General features: G+C 36.1%; 1 protein-coding gene across 2 annotated transcripts in view; it reads left to right on the forward strand.

The window, feature by feature from the left end:
* dscama (Down syndrome cell adhesion molecule a) overlaps positions 1-15,823 on the forward strand; it is an 85,595-nt gene that overhangs the window by 21,418 nt on the left and 48,354 nt on the right. For both annotated transcript variants that reach the window (XM_026273994.1, XM_026273995.1), the window contains 2 exons: positions 453-770; positions 1,847-1,993. In XM_026273994.1, the coding sequence (XP_026129779.1) occupies positions 453-770; positions 1,847-1,993 (465 nt within the window). The remainder of the gene's footprint in view (positions 1-452; positions 771-1,846; positions 1,994-15,823) is intronic.

Raw genomic sequence — 15,823 nt, forward strand, 5'->3', positions numbered from 1 at the left:
AATTATGTGGTTTCATTAAAGCAAAGTTCAGGACTCATTCTCTAAATGAAATCATCTCTTCTAAAAGTCCCAGTGGAGAAATATAGCTGGATTTGGCCTTGCCTGGCAATATTTCTAGTACAATCTATGTCAGTTTTATTTGAAAGATTAGTACATTTAGAAGAATTAGTACAGTACGTTTTCTGAGCTACCTGAATCTCGCAGTCTGCAAGTATTTGAGTTCCTAATCTGAGAGGTTTGTGCATCTATGTAAACATGTATGATTCTGAACCCTGCGATTAACAGACCAGTGACTAAAAAGTGCCAAGACTAACTGTTTTAATATATTTATGAGCTGTTAAAGTAATTCATCCCTGGAGATGTGTAGACCAGCTGTGACAAACAAGCCGTTAGTTCTTTCATACAGAGCGAAAGAGTGTTGTGTTCTGATGAACCTCTCCTGTCTCCTGCAGTTCTCAGTGAAGACCTACATTCCAGCTTGTATTTTGTCAATGCATCTCTGCAAGAGGTAGTGTTCGCCAGCACCACGGGGACTCTGGTTCCCTGTCCTGCAGCAGCGGTGCCGCCCGCTACCCTGCGCTGGTATCTGGCCACCGGCGAGGAGAGCTACAACGTCCCAGGGATCCGCCATGTCCATCCAAACGGCACTCTCCAGATCTTCCACTTTCCTCCGTCCAGCTTTAGCAAAGTGATCCACGACAACACTTACTATTGCACTGCGGAAAATCCTTCAGGGAAAATTAGAAGCCAAGATGTTCATATTAAGGCCGGTAAGTGTTGAAAGATATTTACAGATTGTTTTAAAGCCAAATCGAAATTAGAGTTTTGTGAATTTTATTAACCGTCTACTGGCTTTCAATAGCATATACTGTCAAATTGCCATATTACTATAAAACTGCCATACAACTATTGGTGCCATTGCGCTTTAGGCATCGCAAGTTTGAGTCCCGGCTCATAGACCTTTCCCAATCCCATCCCCATTTCTCTCTCACTTTGCATCCTGTCCTCGCTACACTATCATATCTAATTAAATGCAAAAATGGCAAAAATACAATCTAAAAACTAAAACTGATAAATGTAATCTGATGCAAATTTGTCAAAAATATTTTTTATTTTTTATTTTATAATATAAAATATATTATACAAAATATACACAATATGTAAGCAGGTAATTTCCCTTCAGCTTATACTGGGATAAACTAAAATGCATTTTATAAATTAAAAAATTAAATTAAATTAAATTACATTTAAAATTAATTTTATACTAATAAACTAAATGCATTTTTAAACACATAATAACCAGATGTATATATTCATCATCAATAAATCCTGTTTGTTACAACTATCTTACATTTTAACTAACTGAATATTTTAACTGTTCAAAGTTTTTAGATGAATAAATTCACTATGAAAAGATATATACTGATTCTAAATGATTTGAATGAATTTGAAAAAAGGGTGAAAAATAAGGCAAAATAGATATATTTTATCTATTTAAAATACTTAATATCTACTGTAAATACTTAATAATAAACTATGCCACATTTTTGATTGCAGAAATATACCTGTTCCTTTCTTGTTTGATTGATGTTTGACTAACAAATATGTTTCACATTGAGATTGTATATGTTTTAAATTGCATTTTCATCCAAATGTAGGAACATTTTCTATGCAGCTCAAATACAAAAATCTTAAATACGTGCCTAAATATTGTTTTAGAGTGTAAATGTTGGCAAAATTGACGAAATAATTCTAAATGCACACGTACACAAATGAAATTCACAGTCTTTCTTTTTCCGAACAATGACAATGTAAGTATCAATAAACATGAACTCTTTCTCTCCAGTCTTACGAGAGCCCTATACGGTCCGTGTGGCGGACCAGACCGCGATGAGAGGAAGTGTAGCGGTCTTCAAGTGCATTATTCCTTCCTCAGTGGAGAACTACATCACTGTTGTGTCATGGGAGAGAGACACTTTACCACTCGTCTCAGGTAGGACAGTGAGTCTTTCGTATTTTGAACTAAGATCTTTTTATGTGTTACTGTAAAAGAACAGTTCACCAATGTCATCCCATGTTGCTCCAAATCATTTGCATGAACCACTTGTTTATATAATGAAGGTAAATGGGGACTCAGATGTATTTGACGTCAATGCTGCCTTTTGATTTGAGGTTGCATCCACTCATAGAAATTGTATGGCTTCCGAAGACTTGGAATATAGTGCATGAGTCATAAAAAGTTTTTATAATACTTCCATGGTGCTTTTGTGGACCTTCACAGATCCGGTCCGGATTGATGTTGGCATGGATATATAAAAAAACGTTTGTGATCCACACAAGAAAGAAAGTCAGACTGATTTGCGATATGACAATGAGTAAATGACAACATTTTGAGGTCAACAGTGTGTGTTTTAAACACGCGCCCCTAAAAATCAGTGTAGTTTTGATTTTCCTCTGCAAATTTTTGCCAATTTCACTCCTTGCCTTTCTTGGGTTTCCTTCAGTTTAACAACCCCAAGCCTCTTGAAAACACATCCACATCTCTAAGTCGTTTCTTGTCCTGTTGCTGACAACATGAGATTTATTAGTCTCTAACTTGGCATGCTGTCACAGTAACGCTCTTATAAAGAGCTCCTCTCTCGGCTCAAGGCTGTCTAATCCTGAAGAAGTGGACGGTGGCAGTCGAGTCACTGAGATCCACTGAACTGACCTACTTCCCTTCCAGTGGTAGCATGGGTTTGAAAATCCGTATCGGCTAAATGGAACACTCGTCTACACAACTGTTTCTTTCCCTCAGGGCCATCGGCTCGTTTTATGGGGCATTTAGCAATTTCAATAAAGAATCAGAAGTCGTTCAGACTGGGGAGTGAGACATTTTCCATAGATATGTCGCGTTTTTCTGTTCGGGTAAAAGACACCAATGAGATATATGAATCTTTTATTCATCTTCAGGGAGTAATGTGATAAATGTTCACCTGCAGTCTAAATGATAGTCTTTAAATTCTTCAAACATCACACGTATAATGCTCAATCTCAATTTGTGTGCACATTATATTCCTATAAGAATGTCGGAGCCTAAGACTTCAAGGGTCTATTTCAGCATGAAACAGAGAAAGCGTGCAATGAATCTGACAGATGTCTGTCATTTAATAGCGGCTGTCACAAAACATTAGCTTGCCACTTGTCTGCGCCTTTTTTCTGTGCTAAATATTTCATAGGTAAAGCAATATTCCCGCAAACAACAGTTTAAACACAGTTCACTGCATGTGGAACACTTTCACCACGCTGTCGAGGGCATTTTAAAGGAATCTGTGTGTGTGCTTGGTGTTCATTTCCTAATGGCCCCTTTTCAATTTTCTAAAACCTATTCTTCTGCGCTATTCTATAAATAAAAAAGCTTTCTATGTAATCTCACATGAGGAAAAGTGAAGCTGCTGTATACTTTTTTGTTATAAAATATTTATTTCTATCTGTGTTTCTGTCTAGTGCATTTGGACTCCATTGGATAGTGAAAGGTTTTTGTTTTCAAATGTTAGAATTCCACAACTTTGAGATTTGTACTAACTGATATATGCCTAATGTCCATTTCTAATGTCAGCCATTCAAAAGTTTAGGATCAGTAAGATTTTGAATGTTCTCTTATGCTCATCATGGCTTCATTTATTTGATTAAAAATACAGAAAAACTGCATTTATTGCAATTTAAAATATAATAATGGGTTTTAATAATTTAAAATACTTTAAAATATAATTTATTCCTGTGATGCAAAGTTACATTTTCATTAGCCATTACTCCAGTCTTTAGTGTCCTTCAGAAATCACTCTAAAAAGCTGATTTATCATCAGTATTTTTATTTTCATTTATATTTATTTATTTATTGGAACCTGTGATTTTTTTTTTCAGGGTGCTTTGTTGAATAAATGTAAAATCTTTTTTTTTTTTTTTTTTTTTTTTTTTTTAATCAATTTCTACCATTTTATTGTGAAAAAGGTAAACATTGCAGGTCTGACTGCATGGTGATGCATTAGTCCTCCTTTAAAAAGAAGACTTGAGTTTTCCACGTCCATAGTATAAAAAGTGTGAGATAAATTACACCTTGATGGTTAGAGTTTGTGAAAAATGCAAATTATGGGCTATAATACCAGTAATGATTGCCTTAGCAAGCACCACTAACTCTGGTTTCATGGCTGAAGTAAGCAGTATTATTTGGTATTGCACAGGTGTTTTAGTCGCAGGGGATTCTGGGAAGATCTGGTTTCGGCGGCTGTGTTATGCACACAGAACAAACCGCTACAGGCACTTTAGAGAGTCCTTAGCATTCCACACACATGCCTCACACTGAGACTTCTGGCCAGAACAACCACTAAAGAGAGAGAGAGAGAGAGCGCCAGTGATACAGACCCTTTCTGTTCCGTTTTTTCCTCTCTTACTGGTTCCACCCTGTTCATATTCCGCAGTGAGCAAACACATTTTGGTGCAGACAGATTGGCAAACATATAAAAATACATTCTACTTGGAGAAGCTTATACAGTATGTATTGATGTAGATTAAATGCTGTAAAAATCCCACCTCAGGCATCGCTGTGCATCTACTGAAGCTAGTCTGACAGAGGTTTTCCTTACCATGTTTTCCAGTTATGTTGTGGACATTTTGCAAACCACTGAGCAGCAAGCTGACCATTCATGAAAATCACATTTGGTGCCCAAAGTGGGACGTAGTGTGCATTTATCCCAACACCAATTTAATGGAGTGAATCTAACAAGGCCCAGCAGTAATAAATAGATTCATTAGCACTAATCTGTATCATAAATGCTCATAAATGTGCAATATTTTGAGATCGTTTAGCCAGTGGGGCCGAGAGCAGTCAATGCATTCCTACATTTTGACAAATATGGAAAGTCTTAACCTTTCAAACGTGTAGATATGCTTGAAAACGAAGGGAAACGGTTACGTAGCGTTCAAAAGGATCATAGAGGAGCCCGAATGTTTTTAACTGGTCCCACTGCGGCATTTTTCCTCCAAGCTGGGTGAGTCTAAGCGCTCGCCTCTGCAGTCCGTGTTTCTGTGTATGACAAGCAGGATTGGGGACATTTGTCATCGGTTTTCCCTGTGATTGGTTGAGGTATTGTTATCCAGAGAAAAATGGGTCAACCAAACCCGCCGAGTACAGCATGTGTAAACAGGCAAACCGGAGAGAAAGTGGCTCTGGGGTGGTGAGTGATGCTCTCTCCAGCCAAACTGTTTAAAAACCTTTTCTGTACATCAGTGCTCAGTGAGCAGAATTCCCAGAATTCCCAACCCTCTCTCAATCCCTGCGTCTTTTCCACTCTGACAGAGACGCGCAGGGCTTAGCCATATAAATAAAAGGGATACTCTGAAAAGGAGTAGAGGAAAATCAATATCGGTGTGCATTAATCATGCTGCGGGTGCCAGAGAGAATTATAGGTACACGAAGGGAGAAAGGTACGTGTGCTTTCGCATAGGAACGGTTCTCAAGGATCACATGCTTCTCATGCATCTGATTACAGTGATTGTAAAGAGTTTGCCATGATTTCTTGATTATTATGGCTTATGTTAATGCTGATTGTTCAAATATTTGATTTATATTAAATATTTGAATATTTATTGATAGTCAATATTCATTATTGTTTAAGAAATGGTTCTTCATGAATTGGTGGCTACTTCAATAACTGCTATAGTGTATTCAAAACAACCCTTTTAACTTTTTTAAAGGTTATATGTCTAATTCCTAAACCGCTAGTAGTATCAAATAAAATTGAAAAAAGTTTTCTTGAAGCTTTCCAAATATTCTTAAACATGGCGGGGTGCTCAGTGGTCCTTATTACAATTTACAATGTAAATCGTTAATAAAGCCATTCTGACTTACGGAGCTTTCAAATTCATCAAGATGTATATATTTTCAAAATGTTAGTTATTTTTATATTTGTTAATATTCTTCAAAATGAAATACTAGTAATACTTTACTGATGTGAATCATAGCAACAAAATGGTCTCAGCTGAAAACGTTCGCAAGAGCTACCAGCTGGCTATTTTCAAAAGAGCATTTTTTCAGCTAGCTATAATCTCTTAGATCGACACACATCAATTGAATATTTATTGCTAGGCCTATTAGTTTGTTTTACATATTTGCAGTATACTGGAGCAAAACCTGAGAAGGAAGTAAAGAAAATTCCACGGCGTTCCTTGACAAGTAACTTACACGGTTGTAATTCATAGGCAGGGATTATGCTAATTGTGAATGAGTATGCCCGCCATATTTATGAATTAATGTAATTCATTAACATATGCGGATATGCAAATCTGATGTTTACGAAGCATTTCGAATCTAGAGGAGAGTTTTTGGGAAGGTTTATTTTATGGGCAAACTACTTCAAATTTACTCATATTTTTACATAAGTTTCATGTTTCGGCCCAATGGTTTGACAGCATCAAAAAGCACCAGTTTACAGTTTTAGTTGGAATCAATATCGGGAGAAATGGCGGAAACCATTTTTGTTAATGTCACCAAGCCTTCTTATTTTAAATGATGACCGGCAGTAAATATATACAGTCGGATTGTTCTTGGTCATTTGAAAGATGTTATGCTGAATCCTGTCTATAAAGATTTCAATTTCAGTTTAATCTTTGTAAATTCACTCACATCACAGGCTGGTGTTGATTACAGTTCTTCCCACACAGATAATTAAACCCCAGCTTCAGACTGGATCATATCCAGCTTAGAAAACACATCATAAAAATAGCATTTTGCTTCACTAAAGAATTAAATTGGAACATAAAAATTGTCCCCCAATCTGGCTAATTATGATGATGTCATAATCCTCATTTGACCTTTGACTCCTTATTCTGCATCTGCAAATCAGTTTCCCCACAGCAGCAGCTAATCACTCTTGAGGAGCGTGTCCATGAGCCCTTATCGTCAGCGGACAGCTGCCGCAGTGTGTTTGAATGGTGGCGACGTTTGTTCAGTGTTCATTGTGCTCATGACCACAGCCCCATAACACACCGCTTCCCTGCTATTGTTTACAGAGAGAAAAGGGAAAAAACCTGGCAGGCGCTTTCATGATAATCTTTGAAATGTTCGTCAGTAGGAAGAGGGTGAAACGTTTGGTAAAGGACGAGTAAAACGCTCAAGGTTGTTTACGTGGCAACACTACACCACGCTGTTCAAAAACAAACAAAGCTAACGGCTAACAGCTACAAGGACTTAGCTGTTGTTGCACTTAACTCTGCAGTTCACGTCTGTGTTTATTCACTGATTTATTAGAAATTCACTGCACTGTAGACTTGCTAACCTACCTTAGGGTGGTTTTTGGTGTTTTCATCAGCAGGGAACCGTCTAGTCAATATCAAGGACGGTTTGCATTTAAGTTAAAGAAAAAAAATCAGTACAAAATTACCAATAGCGTAAGACAGAAATGCATTTTGGGGATGAGGATAAAACTCCCGTATTCCTCAACAAATCGAAATGTTGTTGCTAGGGTTTTCTGCTGTTAGCTACGCGGGGAAATGATTGGCTGACACATTGCATGCCTCTTCTATTTGTAGCCAGTAAAATCTTCTACGCCATTTTTTTTTTTTAGTAAATTGCCTGGAGAAATTGAACAAAATAACTGAAAAGGGAGAGGGGGGGTTGCGTTTCATCTAATTGAGAGCTTCATATTATCTGTGCAGAGAAGATAAGCCCTGTTCTCTTAACAGTTATTACTCACTCTGTTTGTAAGTATGTTTCATCCTTTCTCTGGCGCTCTGAGGTTTCAGGCCTGTTATCTCTCTTCCCCCCGCCACAAAGCTTTGCCGCTAGTGCAACTGCTCAAACATGCAAACTCCAAAATGGAGGCCAAGTCATGTGACGGTGAGCAGCCATCTTCTGTGTGACTGCACAGTCAAGTTTGCGGCAAGACAAGGCTGTTCATTTATGCTGCTGAATGAACGTTTTTAGGGAAAAAAGGATAGATTTATTGTGTCAATCTTTGACATAATAACAGATAGATGTGCATGGAACCTGATGTGGTTGCAACATATTTGTTGTTCTTTCTTCATGCGTTCATGTTACTGCATGAAAATATAATACATTTAAAAGTAAAATAAATAATAAAAAATAAAAAAACATTGGCTACAGAAGCATTGTTACCAATGGGATAAGGGTAAAAAAAAATATCAATTATATTTTCTGAAAACAACAATATATATATATATATATATATATATATATATATATATATATATATATATATATATATATATATATATATATATATTTATAAAACAAATTAAGTACACTTTAAAAATATAATAATAATTCATACTATTATTATTATTATTATTATTATTATTATTATTATTATTATTATTATTATTATTATCAATAATGCTTCATCATTCTCACAACCCTAGACTAGAGAGGGTAATAATGATAATTAATCCTAATAAAATATATTTAGTGGCACACAAGTTGTCATTTTTGATGTTTGTCTTGTAGACTCATCACTTGAAGCCAGAGGCACCAGACACCAGTTTCTTTCCACAGATATGAGTCCTGCTATGAATATTGTGAACATACGGCAAATAATTTATGAATGACTAAACCCAGATGCCGCACTTGTAAAAATGTGTTAAAATGTATAAATACGTTAACATCTGAACCTGGATTTATAATTGATGACATCTGAGTATTTGTTTGTAGTTTAGTTTAGTTTTTTTTGGCTCAAGTTGTTTTTGAGACTCTGTGTTTCTATTGTACAAATGAAACCAGCTGTGCGTGAGTGCTGTATTATTTTCCAGGATATAATGACATGGACAGGTGTGCCGTTTGGCTAATAAAAACCTATTACTATGCAATAAGTCAGGATTGCGTTTGCCAAAAATATTGAGTGCCTAAATGGATCATCTAAGACTGATTAATTTATATCTGCATACTAATTTAATATATATATATATATATATAATTTACTTAGTTTAATTAATTAATTAATTAATTGAATATATATACTATATAAATCTACATAAAATATGTTAAATGACAAAAAAATGATTGTGAAAATGAAACGAATATATTTGGTGTGTATGGAATTTTAAGTTTGATATGTATATTGTTTTCACTCTGACATTTAACATGAATGTTTTGATGTTTAAACTGTGCTGTGACTTTGCACCTGTCGTTGAGGTTAGGTTTTGAGCGAGTCAGCATCTAGACTCTGGACAAACACTGGTGAGTGATGGGCGCACTCTTCAAACAGCTTGTGTTGCTGTTGTCACGGCTGTGCTCTGCTCTTCTGTGTGGGGTGCACTGAGCAGATGGGTCTCGATAGATTAGATGGACAGATGAGTGGAAGTCGGGGGTCTGTGGAGGAGGGGTGACCTTAGCATGCTGACCCTTGAGATAAAAGATTTAAAGGAAAAGAGGAAGACATTGTACCAACAAGGATGTGTACCGAGAAGTCATTCTGTGTACAAGGCCATCATACCCCTCCCCAACACCGTTTTTCATTACGTAATTGTAACACACAATTAAAAAAAAATAATAATTCTTATATTATAATCATGTATTGTAATTAATCTAATATTATAATTATAAATGTTGTATGATATATATATATATATATATATATATATATATATATATATATATATATACATATATATATATATATATATATATATGTGTGTGTGTGTGTGTGTGTGTGTGTGTGTGTGTGTGTGTGTGTGTGTGTGTGTGTGTGTGTGTGTGTGTGTGTGTGTGTGTGTGTGTGTGTGTGTGTGTGTTGATTATGATTTTATATTTATATAGCTATAATATATTTTATGATACATATATAAAAAACATTAGTTTGATGGTATATTTAGATATTTATCAAGTTACCAAGTGTATGTGCATGAATTTAATAATAATAATAATAATAGCTTAATATTATTATTTAATAACATTTATATTATTATTTAATAACATTTATATTATATTATATTATATTATATTATATTATATTATATTATATTATATTATATTATATTATATTATTTGTTGCCATTACAGGAATACATAATTTTTTTAAATAGATTTAAATAAAAATGTGATATTTTAAATTGTAACAATATTTATATTATACATTATTTTTCTCAAATTAATGCAGCCTTAAATAAACATAAGAGACCTCTTTTAAAAACATTAAATACACTTAATTAATGCAGACTTGTTAATATTAAATAAGAGGATGTTATTTTTATTTATTTTTTTCATTATAGTGTTAAGGAAATAATGTGAAAAGGCTAATTTCAACTCAAATTATTATTAATCTTGATGTTCATTGTTTAGTTTAAAATTAAGGAAATGTTTCTAATTGACAATCATAAAACATCAACTTTTGTTTTATCCTTGTTCTGTCTTTGGACTTTAGTTGAAGATGTCACTGCATACAGTTCCCCTCTGTAATGGTGATGCCACTTGTCTCAAAAGTAGGTTGAAAAATGGACCCCTGGGACGCAATCCAGGGCCACACAGACAGGGGCCACGCAGAGTAATTAAAGTGTCCACATCCAGACAGCAGATCTGTTGGTGTGAGGTAATCCGCCTGGCATATGGAGATGAACAGAATTAACGCAGAGATGAAAACAAATGAATTAAAGCGGCCAGAAGCTTAAAAGCAAATGTTTGGTTTTTGGTGACCTGTCAGGATTCTCCACTGAGCTGAAGTGGTTTAAACAGACGGCCGGCTGAAACACTTGCTGACCCAGAGCACAAGTGTGCTTCAGGAGAATCTATCTGCTGTGACATAGCTTTGACACAAGTTGTACCTGCAGTTTATTATATATTGCATGTAGAATATTGGCATTGATGGTTCTATAAAGAAATTTTAACATCCACAGAAGCTTTCCAATGCACAAAAGGTTCTTTACAGTGGAAAAAGGATATTTAGATTATTCAAATATTATTCAAACTAGGAAGAAAAATGGTTCTTTTAACCTTCTGGTGCTTCAGTACTTTTTTTTGTTGTTGTTGTTTTCTTAATATTTTGTATTTTTAGGGGTTTAAATTGTAAAACATTATATTTAAGGAATAATTGATCCATTTATGAAAATGACATTTTTCAATTTAAACTGTTGTGAATCTTGATTGCTTTAGACTTAAGAGTGGTCTCTTTTTAAAGGAGACACCTGGTAGAGTATTGCAGAAGTGAAACACACAAAAGTTAAATAAGTTTTAGTTTATTATCATAATAAATGCACAAACACTATTTAAAAAATGTATATGAAATAGATTTTCCAAAATGTGTATAAAGCTATGTAAAAATCAAGGCTATAAATATTAATTCTGTGTTCCAAATTTGAAGCTGATCTCTAAAAAAAAATAGCTTCCAGTAAGACTTTATCTAAGCACAGTACTTAACATTTCCACTAGAGGAAATTAGCTTCTCATTCCTTTCCAATGCGAACATTACAAATGTGGCTATTTTTCCAGGACTATTTAACCTTTTCGAATAATGTCCATGAGTTTTGTGTTTGTGTTCACATACTAAGTGCCAAAAAACCTTACAAAGTTTCATACCATTCTGATGAAGTAGAAAATTCTTAAAAACCAATGTTTCAGTCAAAAATGTCTGAACAGCACCAGATGGTTAAGAAATGTTTACTCAAGTGGTTCTTTTATGGCATTGCATCGAAAATGCCTATTTAGAATGTAAATTTTTGATAGTTGATTACGATAGGCACAAATTTTGAACATTTATTTGCTATTTAACATTTATTATGTTCTTCATTGAGTTTGCTGCAGTAAATGAGCTAGATCTGTGTGTTTTTTAAAATAAGAAATAATTTAAGAAAACATACCACAGTATGTATTTGCTGTGTCTGGGCCTGAATGGTGACTTGGGGGTGGGCAGAGACAGATCACTCCTCTCCATGGCAGTAAATCAGGCCGTTAATGTCTAATTGGCAGCTAATGAGGGACTGCGGTCTGACAGCCTCTGAGATCCGCTCTCATTACCTCTTCAGAGCCCTCAACAACTCCGACTGTGTTCATCTGAGCGCCGCAGTTCATCTTTAAACTCTTTAAACCATCAGGTCAGTGTCTGATATTAATCAGCCCAATCAGGATAAAATACTCTTTATTATCATTATCACTGTCCTCTGTTCACTCACAGCTTCATAACTTGCAGAGTATATTAGTGAAGTAATTTCATCAGTTTAACACGGATCTGAAGATTTGATTTGAAACACGGCAATTTCTTGTTTCCGTCAAAAGCTTCTTAGGTTTATTTTAAACTCGTCTCTGAGCCAAAGCAAATATAATACATGTATCTAGTTACATACCATAGGATTATAGAGATCAAGCTCTCTGTGCATCAGCCGATCGTAAAAAATAACATGTGTTTCAATGTTCTCAAACCTCTAATCTGACTATTTGTTTTGCAGATTTTCCACAGGATAAGACATCTGCTTTAAAAAAAAAAAAAAAAGAACCCTCCACAATAATACCTAAATCTCTAGCAAGGATTAACTGAAGTGAATATGACCGCTGTATGTTTTTGTGCATGTACTGTAAATAACACGGATTTAATCTGTTTTGAAGATTTTAAGGATAATCACACAACTCCAGTGTAAAGAAAAAACATGCCCTTTAACGACTATTTTTCACTTTATGTTAGCAAAGAACATTAATATTGTGAAAAAAAAGTACACAGTGTTTAGAGGAAATACATTTTTGGAGTTATTAGCATAGTTGCTAAAGCTAACTGAAAGTCTCAGCTGTTTCTTAAACTGTTTAGGTTGCTAGTTCAACAAACTGCTAGACAGTTGCTACCTTGGTTTTCCTAAGAGACACAGCCTCCGGCCTAGCTGTGTTTAATGAGTAAAACTGGGTCAGCAGGATTACATGAATGTCCTTAAATTGATCTAATTCACAAAACAATGTTTCCTCGCAGGCAGAAGCTGAAGCTGTGCTGGGTTTCTCATCTAGCTGTTTTCTTAACTCCGCTGTGTGCGTGCTAATGTGCCTCCCGCACAAGTTCATCTGCATAAGATGATACAGTAGCGCCTCAGGATATGAACAGATGGGAGTGTTTAGCAAACTCACAGCCCACCTTCTCCCCCCGCCGCAGTGTGGCGCCCCCCACGGGTGGCTCTGTTAACCTGTCACTTGTCATCACTGGAGATCCAGGCACCATATGCCCAGAGCTCCAGAACCTCACCAGACATGAAAGCGGATACGGAGAGGAGCAGGGGAGCTTCTTTTCTGTGGCGTCTGTTGTCGCGATCAAAGACCTGTCAGTTTGCTCTGCATAATGTGGAAAACTGTTCTGATCATGCCACGTCTGCTTTTTCGTTTGATCTCTGGGAGATGTTACTAGCTCATTGATCCATCGCAGACACCTGTGAGAAACTCCTGTTGACTAGTTCAGATCTAAGAGGTATAATTTGTGTGTCTCACCAGTGTTTGTGAGTAGACAAACAGGATAAATGGCACCCTGATCTCAGCTTCATTTATTTGTTTTACTATTATCAGTATGCTAGTAATTTTGGTTGTTTTAGATTTGCCATTTATTATTTGTGAGACAGTGTACTTTATAAATAGAGTCTGATCTTTTGTGTAAATACGGTTCTGGAGAATTAATTCCCAATGAAAGCCAAAACATTCTTTGATTAACTAATTCATCAAATATGACTATAATGCTAGTGCTTTATCAGTCACATTCAAAAGCAATATTTGTAGTTACAGAAAAAAATGTGAGTGGTACTTGCCTGTTCAAAAGTTGTGAGTTAAAAGTGACACTCTTATATGTGTCATTAATGTAGCACCAACGATGTGGGACAAGTATCAAAAATGAAGTTTAATATTTAGTAGTGCTGTATATTAATTGTGATTAATCGCATTCAAAATAAAAGTTTGTGTTTATGTAATATATGTGTATGTATAATAAATACACATTAAAAATTAAACTTAAATATATACATGTATGTGTGTGCATTTACATATACAGTACAATATACACAGTACATGCATTATGTAAACAAACTTTTTTTAAAATTGCAATTAATCAATTTGACAGCACTAATACTCAGAGTTTAGGGTTTTGTATACATATATAACATGTAAATGCACAATAGTGATAGTGTAATGTAATTAATTGTGAAATTTTCAAGTGAAAAGTAAATCCTACAATTTTTTTTCACTTGAAAATGCCACAAGATTTTAAATATCATTCCGGTTTGTAGCACAAACAATTTGCAGCACAAACAAAGTCACACACCAGGGTTTTTTATCAGTGTGCGAGATCTACCTAACAAAATACGCTCTGAGAATATTTTCTAATGTTCCCACTGAGTTATGAAAATGTTATTTCTGAAAGTTCTTTGAATGTCCAATTTTTTTTGTTGTAAAAGCATTTTAACCAGAGAACTTTGAACGCACATTCCTAGAAGAATGTTTGTTTGCAACTTTGAGACAACCTTGCCAGAACATTTTGAGAACGTGTTCTGTTAGCTGGCTAGTATGTGAAATAGTAAGAGTGATGTTTGTCTTAACATCCACTACTAATTAAACCATGCAGTCGTCTTTCTTATTTTACATGTCCCCCACAGCGCCATCTTGGTGTGGCGAAAACATGCCAAGGGCTTTTCGTAGAGCACACAGACCTGCGCTGTCCAATTTCACACGGCCGAGTTCATCAAAAAAGCTCCATGTATAATGCATACAAAATTCCACTCTGAATGTTCAGTCGCATGAATTTTGAGTAAGACATTGCTGAGGGCTTGACGTTCTCAGATGCAGGGCCCTAAAAAGGGATTATTTTCTCTTTCTCAGAGCTTATTCCTTCGAGGAGGAGACGGCAAGAATGTCTTGGTGCAGTAGCCCAGTGACACATTGCTCTGATCTGCCTCCAGCAATCCCACCTTCCCCCAACCCCCCGTCTCCACCCGCTAATGTCACAGCCTACGAGTCAGTCCGCTGGTTGCCATCGTTACCGACTCACCTTCCTCTCGCCTGTCACATCACACCTAAAGAGACCAATACGTCTCGTAGTGAAGAGTCAGATAGAATGCAAACTGTCTCTGAAATGGCTAAAAGCTCTTTTTTTTGTTCACTACATAGCCGGAAAAAGAACAGCTGTCAAGGAAAGAGAAAGAATCACGGTTTTGCTCAAGAGAGGCTGTGGAGGGAGGGGTGTTCTTGGTAGAAAGTGGGTGTATCAGACGTGACAACCCGACTTTTGCAAATTTGCAAGCTTCACAGGACAGCTGTAAGGAGCGTCTTGCTCTATACTGTCTGTCTGCGGCACGAGCGCAAGCTGTCTTGTGCATCACAGCGCTGCAGGTGGCTGCCACAGAGGAAACACAGCCTTTTGGCACCTGGGCGTTTAACCTGCATTTTACTGCATGTGCTGACAGGCAATTAAACCGTAGCCAGGGGCTAATTACCTCAGATAGCAGCAGCTGTGGTTGGGACGAGAGGTAAAATTCGAGCGCGTCAAAAATGGCGTTGTTCGTTTAAATTACAAAGATGTGTGTTGCTGTGTCCGGCGGCATGAGCCAAAAGATCTGTGATTTGGTGACTTGTGCGATGTGGATTCTTGGAAACTTTTGCACGTTTTTGCATGAGGGCAAGCGTGGCTTTTTCAGGGAAGATGTAGAAAGCTAAAAGAACAATGTCAACTCCACAAAAGCGTAATGGAGTAATTGTCGTCTCCAGGGTAACATTCAAAGCACATTGTTCAGGTGGAGCAGCTGACAGAAAGACCATTACGCACTAACCCTGAGAGGGAGAGAGAGTCTCATGTGGTTAATACCCCAATTTTTTGTTTCCTTTTCATCA

Source organism: Carassius auratus, chromosome 10 (genome assembly GCF_003368295.1).
Source record: "Carassius auratus strain Wakin chromosome 10, ASM336829v1, whole genome shotgun sequence".
NCBI classification, from domain to species: domain Eukaryota; kingdom Metazoa; phylum Chordata; class Actinopteri; order Cypriniformes; family Cyprinidae; genus Carassius; species Carassius auratus.